Here is a 15,519-nt window from a genome sequence, read left to right on the forward strand (position 1 = left end):
TTTATTTTTGAAATTTACTCTGTGTGTGTATGTGTGTATCACCATCATTATCATCATTTAGCATCTGTTGTCCATGCTGGCATGGGTTGGCCAATTTGACCAGGGCTGGTAAGCTGACGGGTTGCACTAGACTCCAGTTTGATTTGGCATTGTTTCTAAGGCTGGATGCCCTTCCTAACACCAAACACTCTGAGAGTGTAATGGGTGCAATTCTGTGCCACCAGCATGGGTGCCAGTTTCATGACACCATTATCTGCCATCATTACAATTCTGACTTGGCTTGATGGGTCTTCCACTCAAGCATGGCATATTGACAAAGATCTTTGTCATATATCATCACCTCTGTTAGGCCCAGCGCTTGAAAGGTGCTTTTTGCGTGCCAGTTACATGACACCGTCATTACTCATGACTACGTTTTCACTTGGCTTGATGGGTCTTTTTGTGTATATATATATATATATACATATATACTAGTTGACGTACCTGGTAATCCTGGGAAAGCGGTTCTGTTCTCATAATTGTTTCACTAATCAGTAACAATACAAAGTATGTAGCCCTTAAAACGGCTTTTGTGCATTTATTGAGAATACCGAACTGTCTTACACAGGATCTTGTTTTTAGGAATTCCCAGTAAGTTATGAATACCCAAATTGTGAAGTCAGTTATGTAATAACATGAAATTAATTACCTGATAGTAAGAATTCAAATAAAGTAGCCCCGAAAAGGGGTTTAATACATTCCCACAGTATATAGAACATAGGGGGAAATACTAATAAAGTATGTATACTAAAATTGTGAAGCATGTTACGTAATAACAGGCTAATCAGATATGAGATAATAACAATTCAAAGTAAATAACTCTGAAAATAGCTTTTGTGCATTCACAGAGAATATGACCCTCAGTGGTGCTAGTGTTGGTATATTCGTGAATGAGTCACTAACCGAAATAGGTGGATCTATTGTTTAGGAAAATACTATTTACTTATTTAAGCATTGTACTGGATAAATTGCGAAAATAACAGAAATAGTTCAAATACTAAAAAATAATCATACTCAATTTGATTTTTTTAATACATGTGGAAAAATACGGAGGTTAAGAAGCTGGAAAATATATATATAAGGTTTGTGCAAAATTATTGTGGCTTTTTTTCAATAGATTTTATTCAACAAAAAATTTAAACAAAATGTCAGCATGGCCGCAGTCAAATGACTGAAACAAGTGAAAGAATAAATTACTTTGCCTTTCTTATGTCTTATTGGCCCCAAGGTGGGGCAACTCATCTTTTGTTTTGCATGCATACATACATACATACATGCATGCATTCATGCATGAATACATACGAGGGGTGGTGAAAAGTTCCTGGCTTTGAGCAAAAGGAAATGCAGAAAGATCAATTAATTATGATTTTATTCAACAAATTCCCCTCTCAGAGTCATACACTTATTGCAGTAGTCCTTCAGCTTTTGCTACTTGTGACGGCTATTTCACTGCGGTTTACACTGCAGGGAACACGACTGGAATGTGGGCTTTGTAGAATATTTGTGGTTGATCAAGGATGAAGTATTCTATGGCCAAGAAGAAGCTGGTAAATGTTTTAGCGATACTTTGTATAGATATGGCATTTTTCGTGGAAAATTTGACAAGAGGCTGGTGGTGCTGCCACCTACTGTTGCTTTCGTTGTAAGAAAGGGAAAGAAAGAGAATTTACTAAGAAATAGAAGGGAGAGTAATGTTCCCCGTTAAGGGGAGAGAACCGATCAGAGTGTGGTATGTAAATAATAAAGAGAGGTAAGCGATATATTTCAAAAATCTTAAAATATTCTTGTACTTCGGGACGGCCATTTCATTTATTATTATTATTATTATTATTATTATTATTATTATTATTATTATTATTATTATCATTATTATTATTATTATTATTATTATTATTTGCCAAATAAGCACACGCACTATATAGTTTTCTTCACTCGTTTATTACTGTTATTTTTATTATTTTGACGCTTGTCCATTGTCCGGAAATCTTTCGTCACACATCTGTGACCTCTTCAGCGACACTTTACGTTTCCGTGTGTGTTCTTGCTCCACTCCATTCTGTTCTTCTAAGATGTGTATCTTTATGTGCGCATGCGTTTGTGCCCTTGAGTGTGTGTGTGTGTGTGTGTGTGTGTGTATGTGTGAGTGTATGTGTGCTGTGTGTGTGTGTGTGTGTGTGTGTATCATAATTTTTAGCAGCCGTGTCTCTTTCTCCTCAGCCCCAACCCCTCAGCCCTTGATGCTGCTGCTGTGTGTTCGTTCCCGGTGTTGCCATTGTGGTAGTTGTTGTCGTTATTGTCATCGTCGGCACCACTGCTACTCCCGACCGTGTTAGTTTTGTTGTTGACAGCATACGGTTGTCCATGGTGGAGACACAATGGGCCAGTGGTGAGTGTTTATTGAGCAAAAACACCTAAAGCTTCCCGAGGCTCCGGGAGTGGGGTGATATAGATTTTTCGGCGATCTTTCGGTACGAGTTCCTATATGAGAGTCGACTCCCATATTCTTTAACTAACCAATTTCGGTTACCAAAAGCTCAAAGCAGACAATAGATGGAAAAAAAAAAAACCCCCTTTATTTAGCCTGACTGATTTAAGTAGAAAATATTCGAAGTACATAACCTACATTAATTTCTTCCTCATTCGCTCGGCCCCTCAATGAAAGTACAGCTTTCTTTTGCCTGACGCCGAGCAGAAGAAGCATCTTTCACTCGGCCCTTTGCAAGAAGAGCAACTCTCGCCTGGCGCCAGGCAAAAAAAAAAAAAAAGCATTTCTTGTTTGCAACCGAGGAACTTCATAACCTTTACTTTCTCTGCTTGTCAACTCAGAGAGGTAAATTCCATGACTCTTTCGCTCGGCAGTCAACGAACACAACTATCTTTAAAATGGACGTCAGTATTTCAACGAATCTTTGTACAACAACGAATCGAAGAAACTGCTTTTTACATTTTAACGGTAAAAAAAAGAAAAATAATAATAATAATAATAATAATAATAATAATAATAATAATAATAATAATAATAATAATAATAATAATAATAAAGGTCATTTCAACTATTATTTTTCTTCTGTTACTTATTTGGAATGGAGGCGCATTGGCCCAGTGGTTAGGGCAGCGGACTCGCGGTCATAGGATCGCGGTTTCGATTCCCAGACCGGGCGTTGTGAGTGTTTATTGAGCGAAAACACCTAAAGCTCCACGAGGCTCCGGCAGGGGATGGTGGCGAACCCTGCTCTACTCTTTCACCACAACTTTCTCTCACTCTTTCTTCCTGTCTCTGTTGTACCTGTAATTCAAAGGGTCAGCCTTGTCACACTGTGTCACGCTGAATATCCCCGAGAACTATGTTAAGGGTACACATGTCTGTGGAGTGCTCAGCCACTTGCACGTTAATTTCACGAGCAGGCTGTTCCGTTGATCGGATCAACTGGAACCCTCGACGTCGTAAGCGACGGAGTGCCAACAACAACTTATTTGGTGTATATATCCTTTACAGAAAGTACGATATTTGACAAAAAGTTTCCGGTACATCTTGGTTATCTCCCCTCATTAAAAAAAACGGGGTTATCTCCCCCAAGTAAAAAATTGTTTGACCCTCAATAAAAGAAAAAAACTGAAAAAATTAATAAACATGAAGGTGAAGAGACGAAACAACATCGTTTTGAATCTGATAACATTTTTATAACAAATCCTACCATTCCTTTTGAGGAGGCCAAAAGTCAACAATGTGTTGTTGAAGTATTGAATCAAAAGGATCTCTTTTAATCCAATCTCTTGTCGTCACATTAACTCAGTTTTTTAATGGGGAGATAACCCAATTTTTTAAATGGGAGTGAAATAACCAAAAAGTTCCGAGTTTGCTTCAAGTTTAGATAAAGCACAAACTTTCTTCTTTAGTCGTGAAAGACGATGGACGAACAAACAACATATCTGAAATAATTGGAATTTTGTGTGTTTTTTTCCTCAAATACCTTGCAATCAATTCTTTTGAATAATATATATATATGATGATGATGGCCGTCCACTCGTGACCGAAGAAGACCAATTGCCGATATATATATATATATATATATATATATATATATATATATATATATATATATATATATATATATATATATATATATAAGGTTTTTATATTGACCAAATACATTTTTAGTTTTCAACATGAAACAAAACTAACATAAAGATGGAAAATAATGTTTATTTTTGTATATTTACATTAGAAAAGTTTTCTCCAATGTTTTTTGAATACAAAGTCCCAGAACAGATCCTCACTATGGCACCGTGAATACTTTGAAATTATATTTCCGATTTCAAATAAACTACTTTGAATGTTATTGTAGCAAGGTTAAAGTGATTTCTTTTGTGATGTAAACCATTTACCATTTCTGCGGTGCCCCTACTTCCCTTGATACTCTAATCCTTATTTTGCTTAACGGTTAATCTAGCGCTGCCGATAATTTACACTACAATCAGGAATTTACACTAGATTTAGGAATCTAATTATTTTATAATCAAATTTTTCTGCTAATAACAAAACTACATAAGAATCTTTCGTTCACACTTGAAATATTTTCATAGATTAAGACCTAACGTAAAAGCTAATATATTTTATTATTTCGTTGTCATTTCAGAGACTTTATGTTGTATATAAAACAATGTTAGTTCAATTTTCAGAGTGAAGAATTATTTTGAAATTTACAATATTCCTAGAAGGCACTGGTGTTCTAAGTAAAATTCATGGTAGGAAATAGTTTTAGTTAAACATTAAAATGTTAGAGGTTATTTATTTAAGCAAATCAAGTTTGTAGTCACATGAAGAATCTTTTAGGTGCAGACATATTTATTTATCAATTTATGTTGTGGGTATTACATGTGAAAATATTTTATTTATTTGTAGGTGTATGAATTCCTAAAATATATACCTTTGCATTTGTGAATGTATGCGTGTCTAAAATATTTTTTTTTCGTATAATATACACATGCATCAGAAATTCTCACCGTAAAAATCTCCGTTTCTCTTTAAGGATCCCACACCGGAAATATTTTAGTTCTTTGGTTCAAACTTTAATCTTTTGAGCAATGTTGACATAATCTGAGGCATTTGTTTACAGCCACTGCATTCCGGATTATCCGGATTTTTGAATTCAAAAGAGGCAACACGTTTACAGACAGCAGTTAACAATTTCATGATTTCATAGTCAGTGCCATATTTCACCAAAATTTTACTTAAAGTCTGCATAAAACACGAACCGTTACGTTTATGCATGATTGACGGATGTTTATTATACGACGAATGGAAAACCAACATATCTGCCATAATTGGAATTTTGGGTGACTTTCTTTCAGATTCTGTTTCCGCAGCATCGTTTTTTTCGACTCCAACATCAATCTTACTTCCACGACATGCTTGAATAAAGATTAATTTAGGTACTCCTGTTAGAGATGGACAGCGATCGGGTCTCAGGCAAGAAAGCAATTCGTCTAGCTCAACTTTACCTTCGTATCCACATATGATATCGTTTTTACCACCATGACTCAGAATTGCACAAACAAAGCAATCAATATTAATTTTAGGATTGTTTAGGTCAAATTCTTCCAAAGCCCCGAGCATTTCTTTGGCTGTAAAATCTTTACATATGTTGATATCATCTTCATGAAAACCAAGATTTTCTAAAGCCCTTTTTAAATGTTTTGTGTCTTTCGATGAGCCGTGACGAGTTTGAAGTTTTGGGTCGCTGAAATTTTTCATGTTGAAGATGTAGGCAACACCTCGCTTTTCATGTGTCATGTCATATTTTTCGAAACATTTCATTAAATCTTCCTCATTTGGTAAATGGTACTGAGCGCCTGTACTACCATTTACACTTACAGCGTCCATAGTAGTCGATGCAGCAATGCGACAAGCTGAATCTAGTTCCTGTTAGATATATCATTCCCGTCATCTCACCCGATTAAAATCAGATTATTATTTAATGCGCATGCGTTAACGAAATCCAACTCTTGGCTTCAAAGTGAAAACATAGCTGAAAATAATTTTCGGTGAAGTATGGCTTTTGTATTACGGAACCACTGAAAATATTTCCAGTTACTTAAGATCGCGTAAGTCCAAAATGAAAGTGAAGCTCTTTTTAAAAAGAATTAATTGAAACGACAATTCGTTGAATGTAAACAACAATCGTCTGCTTAGGCACTTCGGCTGCTTAGGCACTTCGGCTGCGGAAATGAGGTCAAACCTCATAAAGGAGTGAGTGGACACAATCCCAGCAAGAAAAACTCCATGTTTAGTCACTGGACATATCTGTCTCCACAAAATTTCGCATAACGAAACTACACACACACACACACACACACACACACACATACACACACACACACACACACACACACACACACACACACACACACACACACACTTGATTAAACATGCAGTGTTCTATCAGAATATAATGAAAATATATTGTTCTTAGAGAATAAAAGGTTTTTCGATACAAAGCGGAAGTGACGACAGAGACATCCTATAATTTCATATAAACACCATGTGACGTCGGCGTCGCCGTCGGCTGTCCGTCGTTGACAGTTCTTTATTTACATTATTTACATTTGACGGATATTTGTCCTCATCTTGTTTGTTGTCAACACAATGTTTCGGCTGAAATACCCTCCAGCCTTTATCTCTCTCTCTCCTTTCGTGTGTAAAACACAAATTTTGATAGAATCATGGTGAAGATTGGCTGTGTGAATGTGCGTGGCTTGGGGTCCCCTTGGAAACAAGGGTACCTCTTAAATGACATCAAGTCACACAATTTGGATATCATAGCCATTAGTGAGACCAAACTCCATGAACCGCGGGCCATAAACTCCATGTTTGGCGGACAGTTTAACATTTATTTTTCTCCCTGTCTGCCGAGGATGGGCGGTAGTGGCACGGCGGTTCTTTTTCGCAAGAGTCTGGATCTCCAAGTAAAGACGATATTTACGGACCCGGAGGGTAGACTGGTTGTTCTAGATGTGGACGGCAGCGATGGAGGCGCTTTTCGGTTGCTGGCAGTTTATGTGCCTCCTTTAACAAGTCGGTCGGACTTCTTTCGACGTCTAGAAGTATTCCTGGGAACGTCTCGTCCCTTACTTTTAGTGGGAGATTGGAATGCTACCTTGGACACGCATCTAGACTATGTGGGGAGTGACAAAACTAGAAGGGGATGCAAAGGCCTCATAGACCTGCTCAGACGCTTCCAGTTGTCTGACAGGTACCGACTCGACCACCCAAATGTGCCAACGTGGACTTGGAGCAACCGCATTGGGTCGTCGAGATCGTATCTAGATAGGATAGTGTGTAGGACAAGAGATAGAGATAGTTTAGGATGTCCACAGTTCCACATAGTCAGCTACACGGATCACAAACTTGTGACGTGTACGCTAGACTTAGATAAGGCACATAGGCAGGGTCCCGGTTACTGGAAACTAAACGCGTCTTTCCCGTCGAGACAGGTTTTCAGAGACCGGATTAGCACGTTAGTAAAGAGGGCTTTGACGGGAGCCATCGTCAACAACAAATGGTGGTTTGCCCTCAAGAGAGCAGTAAGGGCCGAAGCAATAAGGTATAGCAGGGCACTAGCTGTAGAGAGGAACAGAGTAGAGGGGGAGCTAGTGATAAAGTTAGAAGAGGCATTGCGAAGTGGCATCGCATCCGACGTTTTAGCGGCGAGGTTGGCCCTCGACCAACACTTCAATGCTAAACACGAAGGGTGTGCTGTCAGGGCAAGGATGCGTGCTCTGAGGAATGAAGGTGTTGGAGCCGCACGAGAGGCCCGGGTGGCGGAGGCGCAGCGGGGTAACAGAGCCACCATCCGGTCTCTGGTAGACGAACAGGGGCGCGAATTGCTCGAGCCGAGCAAGATGTGCGAGGCGTTTCAGCGGCATTTTGCCCGACTGTTCGGGAGGAGTGGCGAGCGAGAAGTCAGGGTGGACTTTAGTGCCTACCTGCACAGCTTGCCACGACTCTCGGCAAGAGAGGCGGAGTGCTGCGAAGGGGTCATCACGGCGGAGGAGGTGAGGGACGCGATGGCGGGTTGCTCGACGGACAAATCTCCGGGTTTGGATGGTCTGCCCTACGAGCTTTACAACTGTATGCCAGACTTGTTTGGAGACGTCTTGGCGGCCGTGTACTGCAACTGGCAGCAGAACGGGAGCATTCCTGGTTTTGTGAGCCGAGGAGCGGTAACGCTGCTGAAGAAAGATCCAAACAAGGGGGACGCCATGGATAACTTTAGGCCCATCACTCTGCTCAATGCAGACATGAAAATTTTGGCCAAGGTGTTAGCCAAGCGGTTGGCGCTTGTCATCGAGAAACTGGTCGGCACGGAGCAGACGTGCACCGTGCCGGGCCGGAGCATCCATGACAACCTCCATCTGATGCGCTACATCATAGAGAGGGTAGTTAAGGAACCTGGCATGGGTGGGGCCCTGATCAATTTGGATCAATCCAAAGCTTTCGATAGGGTAGACCATCGATACTTGGAGGCCGTCCTCGAAGCGGCCGGCTTCGGTCCCGTTTTCCGCGGCTGGATGGCTGCCTTGTACACAGGCATCCGTTCGGTTGTTCGCGTCAATGGACGTCTATCGGGACCCTTCGACATTGCACGTTCGGTTCGTCAGGGATGTCCCCTGTCGCCGCTCCTGTACGCATTGACTCTCGAGCCACTACTGCGGAAGCTGGCGACGCTGAGGGGCATCCCGCGAGAACTGAGGTGCGGGACGAGCGTGTCGGCATACGCGGACGACGTCACCGTCATAGCGTCTAGCCACGAGCACATCGAGCTTGTCGGCGAGACGCTGAAAGACTACGACGCGGTGACGGGAGCGAAAATCAACCGGGATAAGTCGGTGGGTTTGCTGCTCGGCACCTGGAGAAGCAAGCCCATACCGTCCGGCAGCGCCTCAGTAGTGGGACGCTGGATGGACGGTCCGGTCAAGTTGCTCGGAGTCTGGTTCGGTCCGGACCTGCAAACGGAGAAGAACTGGGACGAGATAACGAGTAGGGTGGCCACTCTCTGCCGGCAATGGTCTGGGAGGAAGCTGTCCCTAAAAGGTCGGGCGGAGGTGGCGAACGCGTACATCGCGTCCGTCATCGAATACCGCCTGACCGTCGTGCCTTGTCCCGATCGCACCATCACCGAAATGGAGCGCATCCTCTTCCGCTTTTTGTGGAAAGGAAGCGTTCCGATGGTGAGGCGATCCGTTTGTTGCCAACACCCGCTGAAAGGAGGGCTGGGGATGCCGTGGTTGATGATGCGCAGACATGCGCTGAGACTGCGACATCTCCGGCTCTACGTAGACGATGGTGAGCAGGTGTGGTCGCCGTTTGTGCGACGCGCTTTCCCGCAGCTCGTCTCCATGACCGAGCTGCAGTCGTGGATCAAAAAGAGGCCGAGGAATGGCGAATGGCACCGTGAGTGTCGCGTTGCTCTGCAACAACTTTGCCGTCCCGGGTCGACCTTGAGCGGCTGCATCACAACGAAGTCATTCTATAGGGGACTAGTGGAGGGCAGGTACGACGACGATCTCGGGGCGAACCTGGGCGTCGACGAGGAATACCTGACCCGCCTGTTCAGGACGACTTTCGGGCCGGGACCTATGGACAACTTCCAGAGATCCCTGGCCTGGCAGTGTTACCGAGAGGCGCTACCCGTTCGGGATAAGCTCTATAGACACGGCTCGCGAAAAGCGGGGCCGACCTGCCCGAGATGCGGTCAGAGCGATGAAACCGTTCTGCACGCACTCGTGCAGTGTCCAACCATTTCGGAGCTGTGGGCTTATGTCGAACGACTGCTGTCGCGTGTGGGACGAGTCGGTTTATCAACCGAGTCTATCGTCAATATCGTCACGCCTCCTTCCTTTAAACGGGAAGGAAGAGCTGTATTTATCGTACTTGTGGCTATGGCCAAAGAATGCATCTGGTGGACGCGTCTGAAAGGATTAGAGACAAATACTTTCCTCTCTGGTCAATCTCTCATCAACTTTTTCAAGTATCACTTGAAAAGGAAGGTGAGAGTAGAGAGGCAAGTGTTGTCTAGCAAATGTTTCGAAAAAAGATGGATACATGTAGCAAGAATGGCACGTATAAATGACGAAGCCACCTTGACCATGATTCTATAAAACGTTTTAAAATTTGGTAAACAGAGAGTTACTTACGTTTCTTGCATAAATAAAAGGAATTTTATTTAACTAACTGTGACACTAAGGACCGAGGTTACCGTGGTCTTTTCGTAGGTTTTTCTTTCCACGGATAACCTCCCCATTTATTGGGAATTTTCTGTATTATTTCGTATTTTGTGTAAATACCCCAAACGTTTTGCGATGTTTTTTTCATCGTTGTCCCCACTTTTGTTTTTTTTTCTGCTTTGTTTTCGCCCCCCCCCCCCCCTCGAAAAGAAAAAACTCTACATTTGTATTTTGTCCCCTCTGTGTTGAGCCCTGTGTGGCTAATAAAGAAACCTATCTGTCTGTCTGTCTGTCTGTCTGTCTCTCTCTCTTTCTCTCTCTCTCTCTCTCTCTCTCTCTCTCTCTCTCTATATATATATATATATATATATATATATATATGTATGTATGTATGTATCTATCTATCTATCTATCTATCTATTAAAACATAGGGTAAAAAATCATATATTAATTAATATCGATTAATTACCAGGAAGCTAGCACATTTAAAGAATCAAAGAGATTCAGAAATAATATCTGCAATCTCAAGGGATTAAAGTATATTTTTATATATAACGTTGACCACTAACGCGGACATTCAATGTGCTGTGGTCAACGTTATGTATCTATCTATGTATATCCACACACACACACATTTAATCCACCAGGAAAGCTTCTGACAATGGCGGCAAGTTTCACAAAACCTGTATACTTCAGGCGGAAAGGCAAATCCTCAGAAGCAAAGTAGTCTCGGAAATGTCTAGTTAATACAGGTTCCGTTAAACCATTCCTCAATTTTATGTTACCAGCGACAGTGACTCAGTAAATGTTGCCGACTGTCTAAGCGTTGATGTAAACAAACTTACAACTGTTGCTGCTGGATGATGTGACGGCGTTATATTAATAGTAACAGCAGTCACCCTCCTAATGATGCCAAGCTGGTGGTGTAAGTAACTTTTGCTGCGACACATAGCCACGTTGTGGTGGTGGTGGTGGTTGTGGTGGTGGTGGTGGTGGTGGTGGTGGTGGTGATCGCAGTGATGTAGACTGCTGCTGCTAACATAGTTTAGATGAACTACGAGCCTTCCTCTTTAATCCTGAAAGACGAATATCAAATAAACAACATATCGGCAATAATTGGAATTTTGAGCGGCCTTTCGTCAAAGGCCTTGCAATCAGCATCCATTTTTTTAAAGGCAGAAGAAACGCCGCTAAGCATATTGCCCGGCGTGCTAACGATTCTTTTCTACTGGAGACACAAGACATCGAATTTGTGGGGAGGGGGCCTAGTCGATTACATCGACCTCAGTGTCTTACTGGTATTTAATTTATCGACCCCGAAAGGATGAAAATCAAAGTCGACCTCGGCGGAATTTGAAGTCAGAACGTAGCGACAGACGAAATGCCGCTAAGCATTTCGTCCGGCGTGCTAACATTCCTGCCAGCTCGTCGCCTTACGAATGAAATATAACTAAAAGGTTATGAAGTTTTCAGTATGAATTATTTGTTATTTTTTTATAAAAACAATACGAAAACAATTTTGTATGAAAATAAGAGCGATCCTTCGGTATTGAATTCCAGAGTGTCGGTATGAGGAGAGGACGTCATTCAGCCTCAGTTTTAGATTAGCCTCTTCATCTATGTGATGAGAGAAGGCTGTTTGGTATCCCCATATATATGTAATTCGAAATATAAACAATAACAAACTATAAAATAATGTCTATATTTGAAATGAAACAAAACTACCAGTAATATGAAAAAATAATGTTTATTTCTGTGTACAACCACTTTATTTACATTGGAAAAGTTTTCTCCTGCGTTTTTTAATTGCATAGTCCTCGATCGGATACTCACTACGGCGACATGAACTCTTCGAAAATATATTTCCGATCATATAAACCACTTTGAATGTTGCTGTAACAAGGTTGAAGTGATTTCTTTTGTGATGTAAACCATTTACCATTTTTCTAGTGTCTCCACTTCCCTTGATACCCTAAGCACATGACTATTTTGCTTAGTGGTTAATCCAGTGCTGTGGAGGCGCAATGGCCCAGTGGTTAGGGCAGCGGACTTGCGGTCATAGGATCGCGGTTTCGATTCCCCGACTGGGTGTTGTGAGTGTTTATTGAGCGAAAACACCTAAAGCTCCACGAGGCACCGGCAGGGGATGGTGGCGAACCCTGCTGTACTCTTTCACCGCAACTTTCTCTCACTCTTACTTCCTGCTTCTGTTGTGCCTGTAATTCAAAGGGTCAGCCTTGTCACAGTGTCACGCTGAATATCCCCGAGAACTAAGTCAAGGGTACACGTGTCTGTGGAGTGCTCAGCCACTTGCACGTTAATTTCACGAGCAGGCTGTTCCGTTGATCGGATCAACTGGAACCCTCGACGTCGTAAGCGACGGAGTGCCAACAATGCAATCCAGTGCAACTGATAAATTACACTAGATTTAGGAATTTAATTATTTTACAAACAAAATTTTCTGCTTATAGCAGAACTACATAAGAATCTTATGTTAGTTCAATTTTCAGAGTGAAGAATTATTTTGAAATTTACAATATTCCTAGAAGGCACTGGTGTTCTAAGTAAAATTCATGGTAGGAAATAGTTTTAGTTAAACATTAAAATGTTAGAGGTTATTTATTTAAGCAAATCAAGTTTGTAGTCACATGAAGAATTTTTTAGGTGCAGACATATTTATTTATCAATTTATGTTGTGGGTATTACATGTGAAAATATTTTATTTATTTGTAGGTGTATGAATTCCTAAAATATATACCTTTGCATTTGTGGATGTATGCGTGTCTAAAATATTTTTTTTTCGTATAATATGCACATGCATCAGAAATTCTCACCGTAAAAAGCTCCGTTTCTCTTTAAGGATCCCACACCGGAAATATTTTAGTTCCTTGGTTCAAACTTTAATCCTTTGAGCAATGTTGACATAATCTGAGGCATTTGTTTACAACCATTGTATTCCGGATTATCCAGATTTATTAATTCAAAAGAGGCAACACGTTTACAGACAGCAGTTAACAATTTCATGATTTCATAGTCAGTGCCATGTTCCATCAACACTGTACTTAAAGTCTGCATAAACCACGAACCTTTGTCTTCATTCCTGATTGACGGATGTTTATTATACGACGAATGGAAAACCAACATATCTGCCATAATTGGAATTTTGGGTGACTTTCTTTCAGATTCTGTTTCCGCAGCATCGTTTTTTTCGACTCCAACATCAATCTTACTTCCACGACATGCTTGAATAAAGATTAATTTAGGTACTCCTGTTAGAGATGGACAGCGATCGGGTCTCAGGCAAGAAAGCAATTCGTCTAGCTCAACTTTACCTTCGTATCCACATATGATATCGTTTTTACCACCATGACTCAGAATTGCACAAACAAAGCAATCAATATTAATTTTAGGATTGTTTAGGTCAAATTCTTCCAAAGCCCCGAGCATTTCTTTGGCTGTAAAATCTTTACATATGTTGATATCATCTTCATGAAAACCAAGATTTTCTAAAGCCCTTTTTAAATGTTTTGTGTCTTTCGATGAGCCGTGACGAGTTTGAAGTTTTGGGTCACTGAAATTTTTCATGTTGAAGATGTAGGCAACACCTCGCTTTTCATGTGTCATGTCATATTTTTCGAAACATTTCATTAAATCTTCCTCAGTTGGTAAATGGAACTGAGCGCCTGTACTACCATTTACACTTACAGCGTCCATAGTAGTCGATGCAGCAATGCGACAAGCTGAATCTAGTTCCTGTTAGATATATCATTCCCGTCATCTCACCCGATTAACATCAGATTATTATTTAATGCGCATGCGTTAACGAAATCCAACTCTTGGCTTCAAAGTGAAAACATAGCTGAAAATAATTTTCGGTGAAATATCCCCGAGAACTACGTTAAGGGTACACGTGTCTGTGGAGTGCTCAGCCACTTGCACGTTAATTTCACGAGCAGGCTGTTCCAGTTGATCGGATCAACTGGAACCCTCGACGTCGTAAGCGACGGAGCGCCAACAATGCAATCCAGTGCAACTGATAAATTACACTAGATTTAGGAATTTAATTATTTTACAAACAAAATTTTCTGCTTATAGCAGAACTACATAAGAATCTTTGTTTCATACTTAAAATATTTTAATAAATTAAGACCTAACGTAAAAGCTTATACATTTTATTATTTCGTTGTCATTTTAGAGACTTTGTGTTGTATATAAAACAATGTTAGTTCAATTTTCAGAGTGAAGAATTATTTTGAAATTTACAATATTCCTAGAAGGCACTGGTGTTCTAAGTAGAATTTATGGTAGGAAATAGTTTTAGTTAAACATTAAAATGTTAGAGGTTATTTATTTAAGCAAATCAAGTTTGTAGTCACATGAAGAATTTTTTAGTTGGAGACATATTTATTTATCAATTTATGTTGTGGGTATTACATGTGAAAATATTTTAATAAATTAAGACCTAACGTAAAAGCTAATACATTTTACTATTTCGTTGTCATTTCAGAGACTTTATGTTAATAAGAGACAAATTATCTTAGGAGATTATCTACCATAGTAAAAAAGAAAAAGAAGAAGAAAAAGCAGAACAATTGAAAAAACATTACGCAATGGTGCTAGAAGAAAGAAAAATGATTGCTCTTTGGAAGACAAACTTTTACGAATCCAGCGATATATGAAATTACATGAATAAAATAGCCTACATATTAATATTGTTCATATTTAGTTGCATATAAAACAATGTTAGTTCAGATTTGAGAATGAAGAATAAGTCTTTAAGGATCCCACACCGGAAATATTTTAGTTCCTTGGTTCAAACTTTAGTTCTTTGAGCAACGTCGACATAATCTGAGGCATTTGTTTACAACCATTGTATTCCGGATTATCCGAACTTTGGAATTCTCGAGAGGCAACATACTTACAGACAGCGGTTAAAAGTGTCATGATTTCATAGTCAGTGCCATGTTCCATCAACGTTTTACTTAAAGTTTGCATAAACCACGAACCATTTTCTTTATTACTCATTGACGGATATTTATTTGGTGACGAATGGAAAACCAACATATCTGCCATAATTGGAATTCTTGGTGGCTTTTCTTCAAATCCGAATCCACAAGCATCGTTTTTTTCGACTCCAACATCAATCTTACCTCCACGAGATGCTTCAATAAAGATTAATTTGGGTACTCCTGTTAGAGATGGACAGCGATCGGGTCTCAGACAAGAAAGCAATTCGTCTAGCTCAATTGCACC

The 15,519-nt window shown here is 40.4% G+C and overlaps 3 protein-coding genes across 3 annotated transcripts; all 3 read right to left on the reverse strand.

Moving 5' to 3' along the window:
* Positions 1–4,223: 4,223 nt before the first annotated feature.
* Positions 4,224–6,303, reverse strand: LOC149130677 (caspase drICE-like). The gene has a single exon (XM_089343933.1). It carries the CDS (start codon positions 5,921–5,923, stop codon positions 5,090–5,092), a length of 834 nt encoding a protein of 277 aa, XP_089200059.1. The 5' UTR covers positions 5,924–6,303; the 3' UTR covers positions 4,224–5,089.
* Positions 6,304–11,994: 5,691 nt separating this feature from the next.
* LOC149130678 (caspase drICE-like) lies at positions 11,995–13,980 on the reverse strand. The gene has a single exon (XM_089343863.1). The coding sequence runs from the start codon at positions 13,978–13,980 to the stop codon at positions 13,147–13,149; it is 834 nt and encodes a 277-aa protein (XP_089199989.1). The 3' UTR covers positions 11,995–13,146.
* On the reverse strand, positions 11,995–15,496 carry LOC106878727 (caspase-7). Its single transcript, XM_052977489.2, has one exon. The coding sequence runs from the start codon at positions 15,337–15,339 to the stop codon at positions 15,067–15,069; it is 273 nt and encodes a 90-aa protein (XP_052833449.2). The 5' UTR covers positions 15,340–15,496; the 3' UTR covers positions 11,995–15,066.
* Between the last annotated feature and the right edge of the window lie 23 nt (positions 15,497–15,519).

This window comes from Octopus bimaculoides, chromosome 28, assembly GCF_046866305.1.
Source record: "Octopus bimaculoides isolate indiv1 chromosome 28, ASM4686630v1, whole genome shotgun sequence".
Classification (NCBI taxonomy): domain Eukaryota; kingdom Metazoa; phylum Mollusca; class Cephalopoda; order Octopoda; family Octopodidae; genus Octopus; species Octopus bimaculoides.

Bases quoted from the DNA above. Each gene is read 5' to 3' on its own strand.
- LOC149130677 (XM_089343933.1), bottom strand. From the start codon at position 5,923: ATGGACGCTGTAAGTGTAAATGGTAGTACAGGCGCTCAGTACCATTTA.
- LOC149130678 (XM_089343863.1), bottom strand. From the start codon at position 13,980: ATGGACGCTGTAAGTGTAAATGGTAGTACAGGCGCTCAGTTCCATTTA.
- LOC106878727 (XM_052977489.2), bottom strand. From the start codon at position 15,339: ATGGCAGATATGTTGGTTTTCCATTCGTCACCAAATAAATATCCGTCA.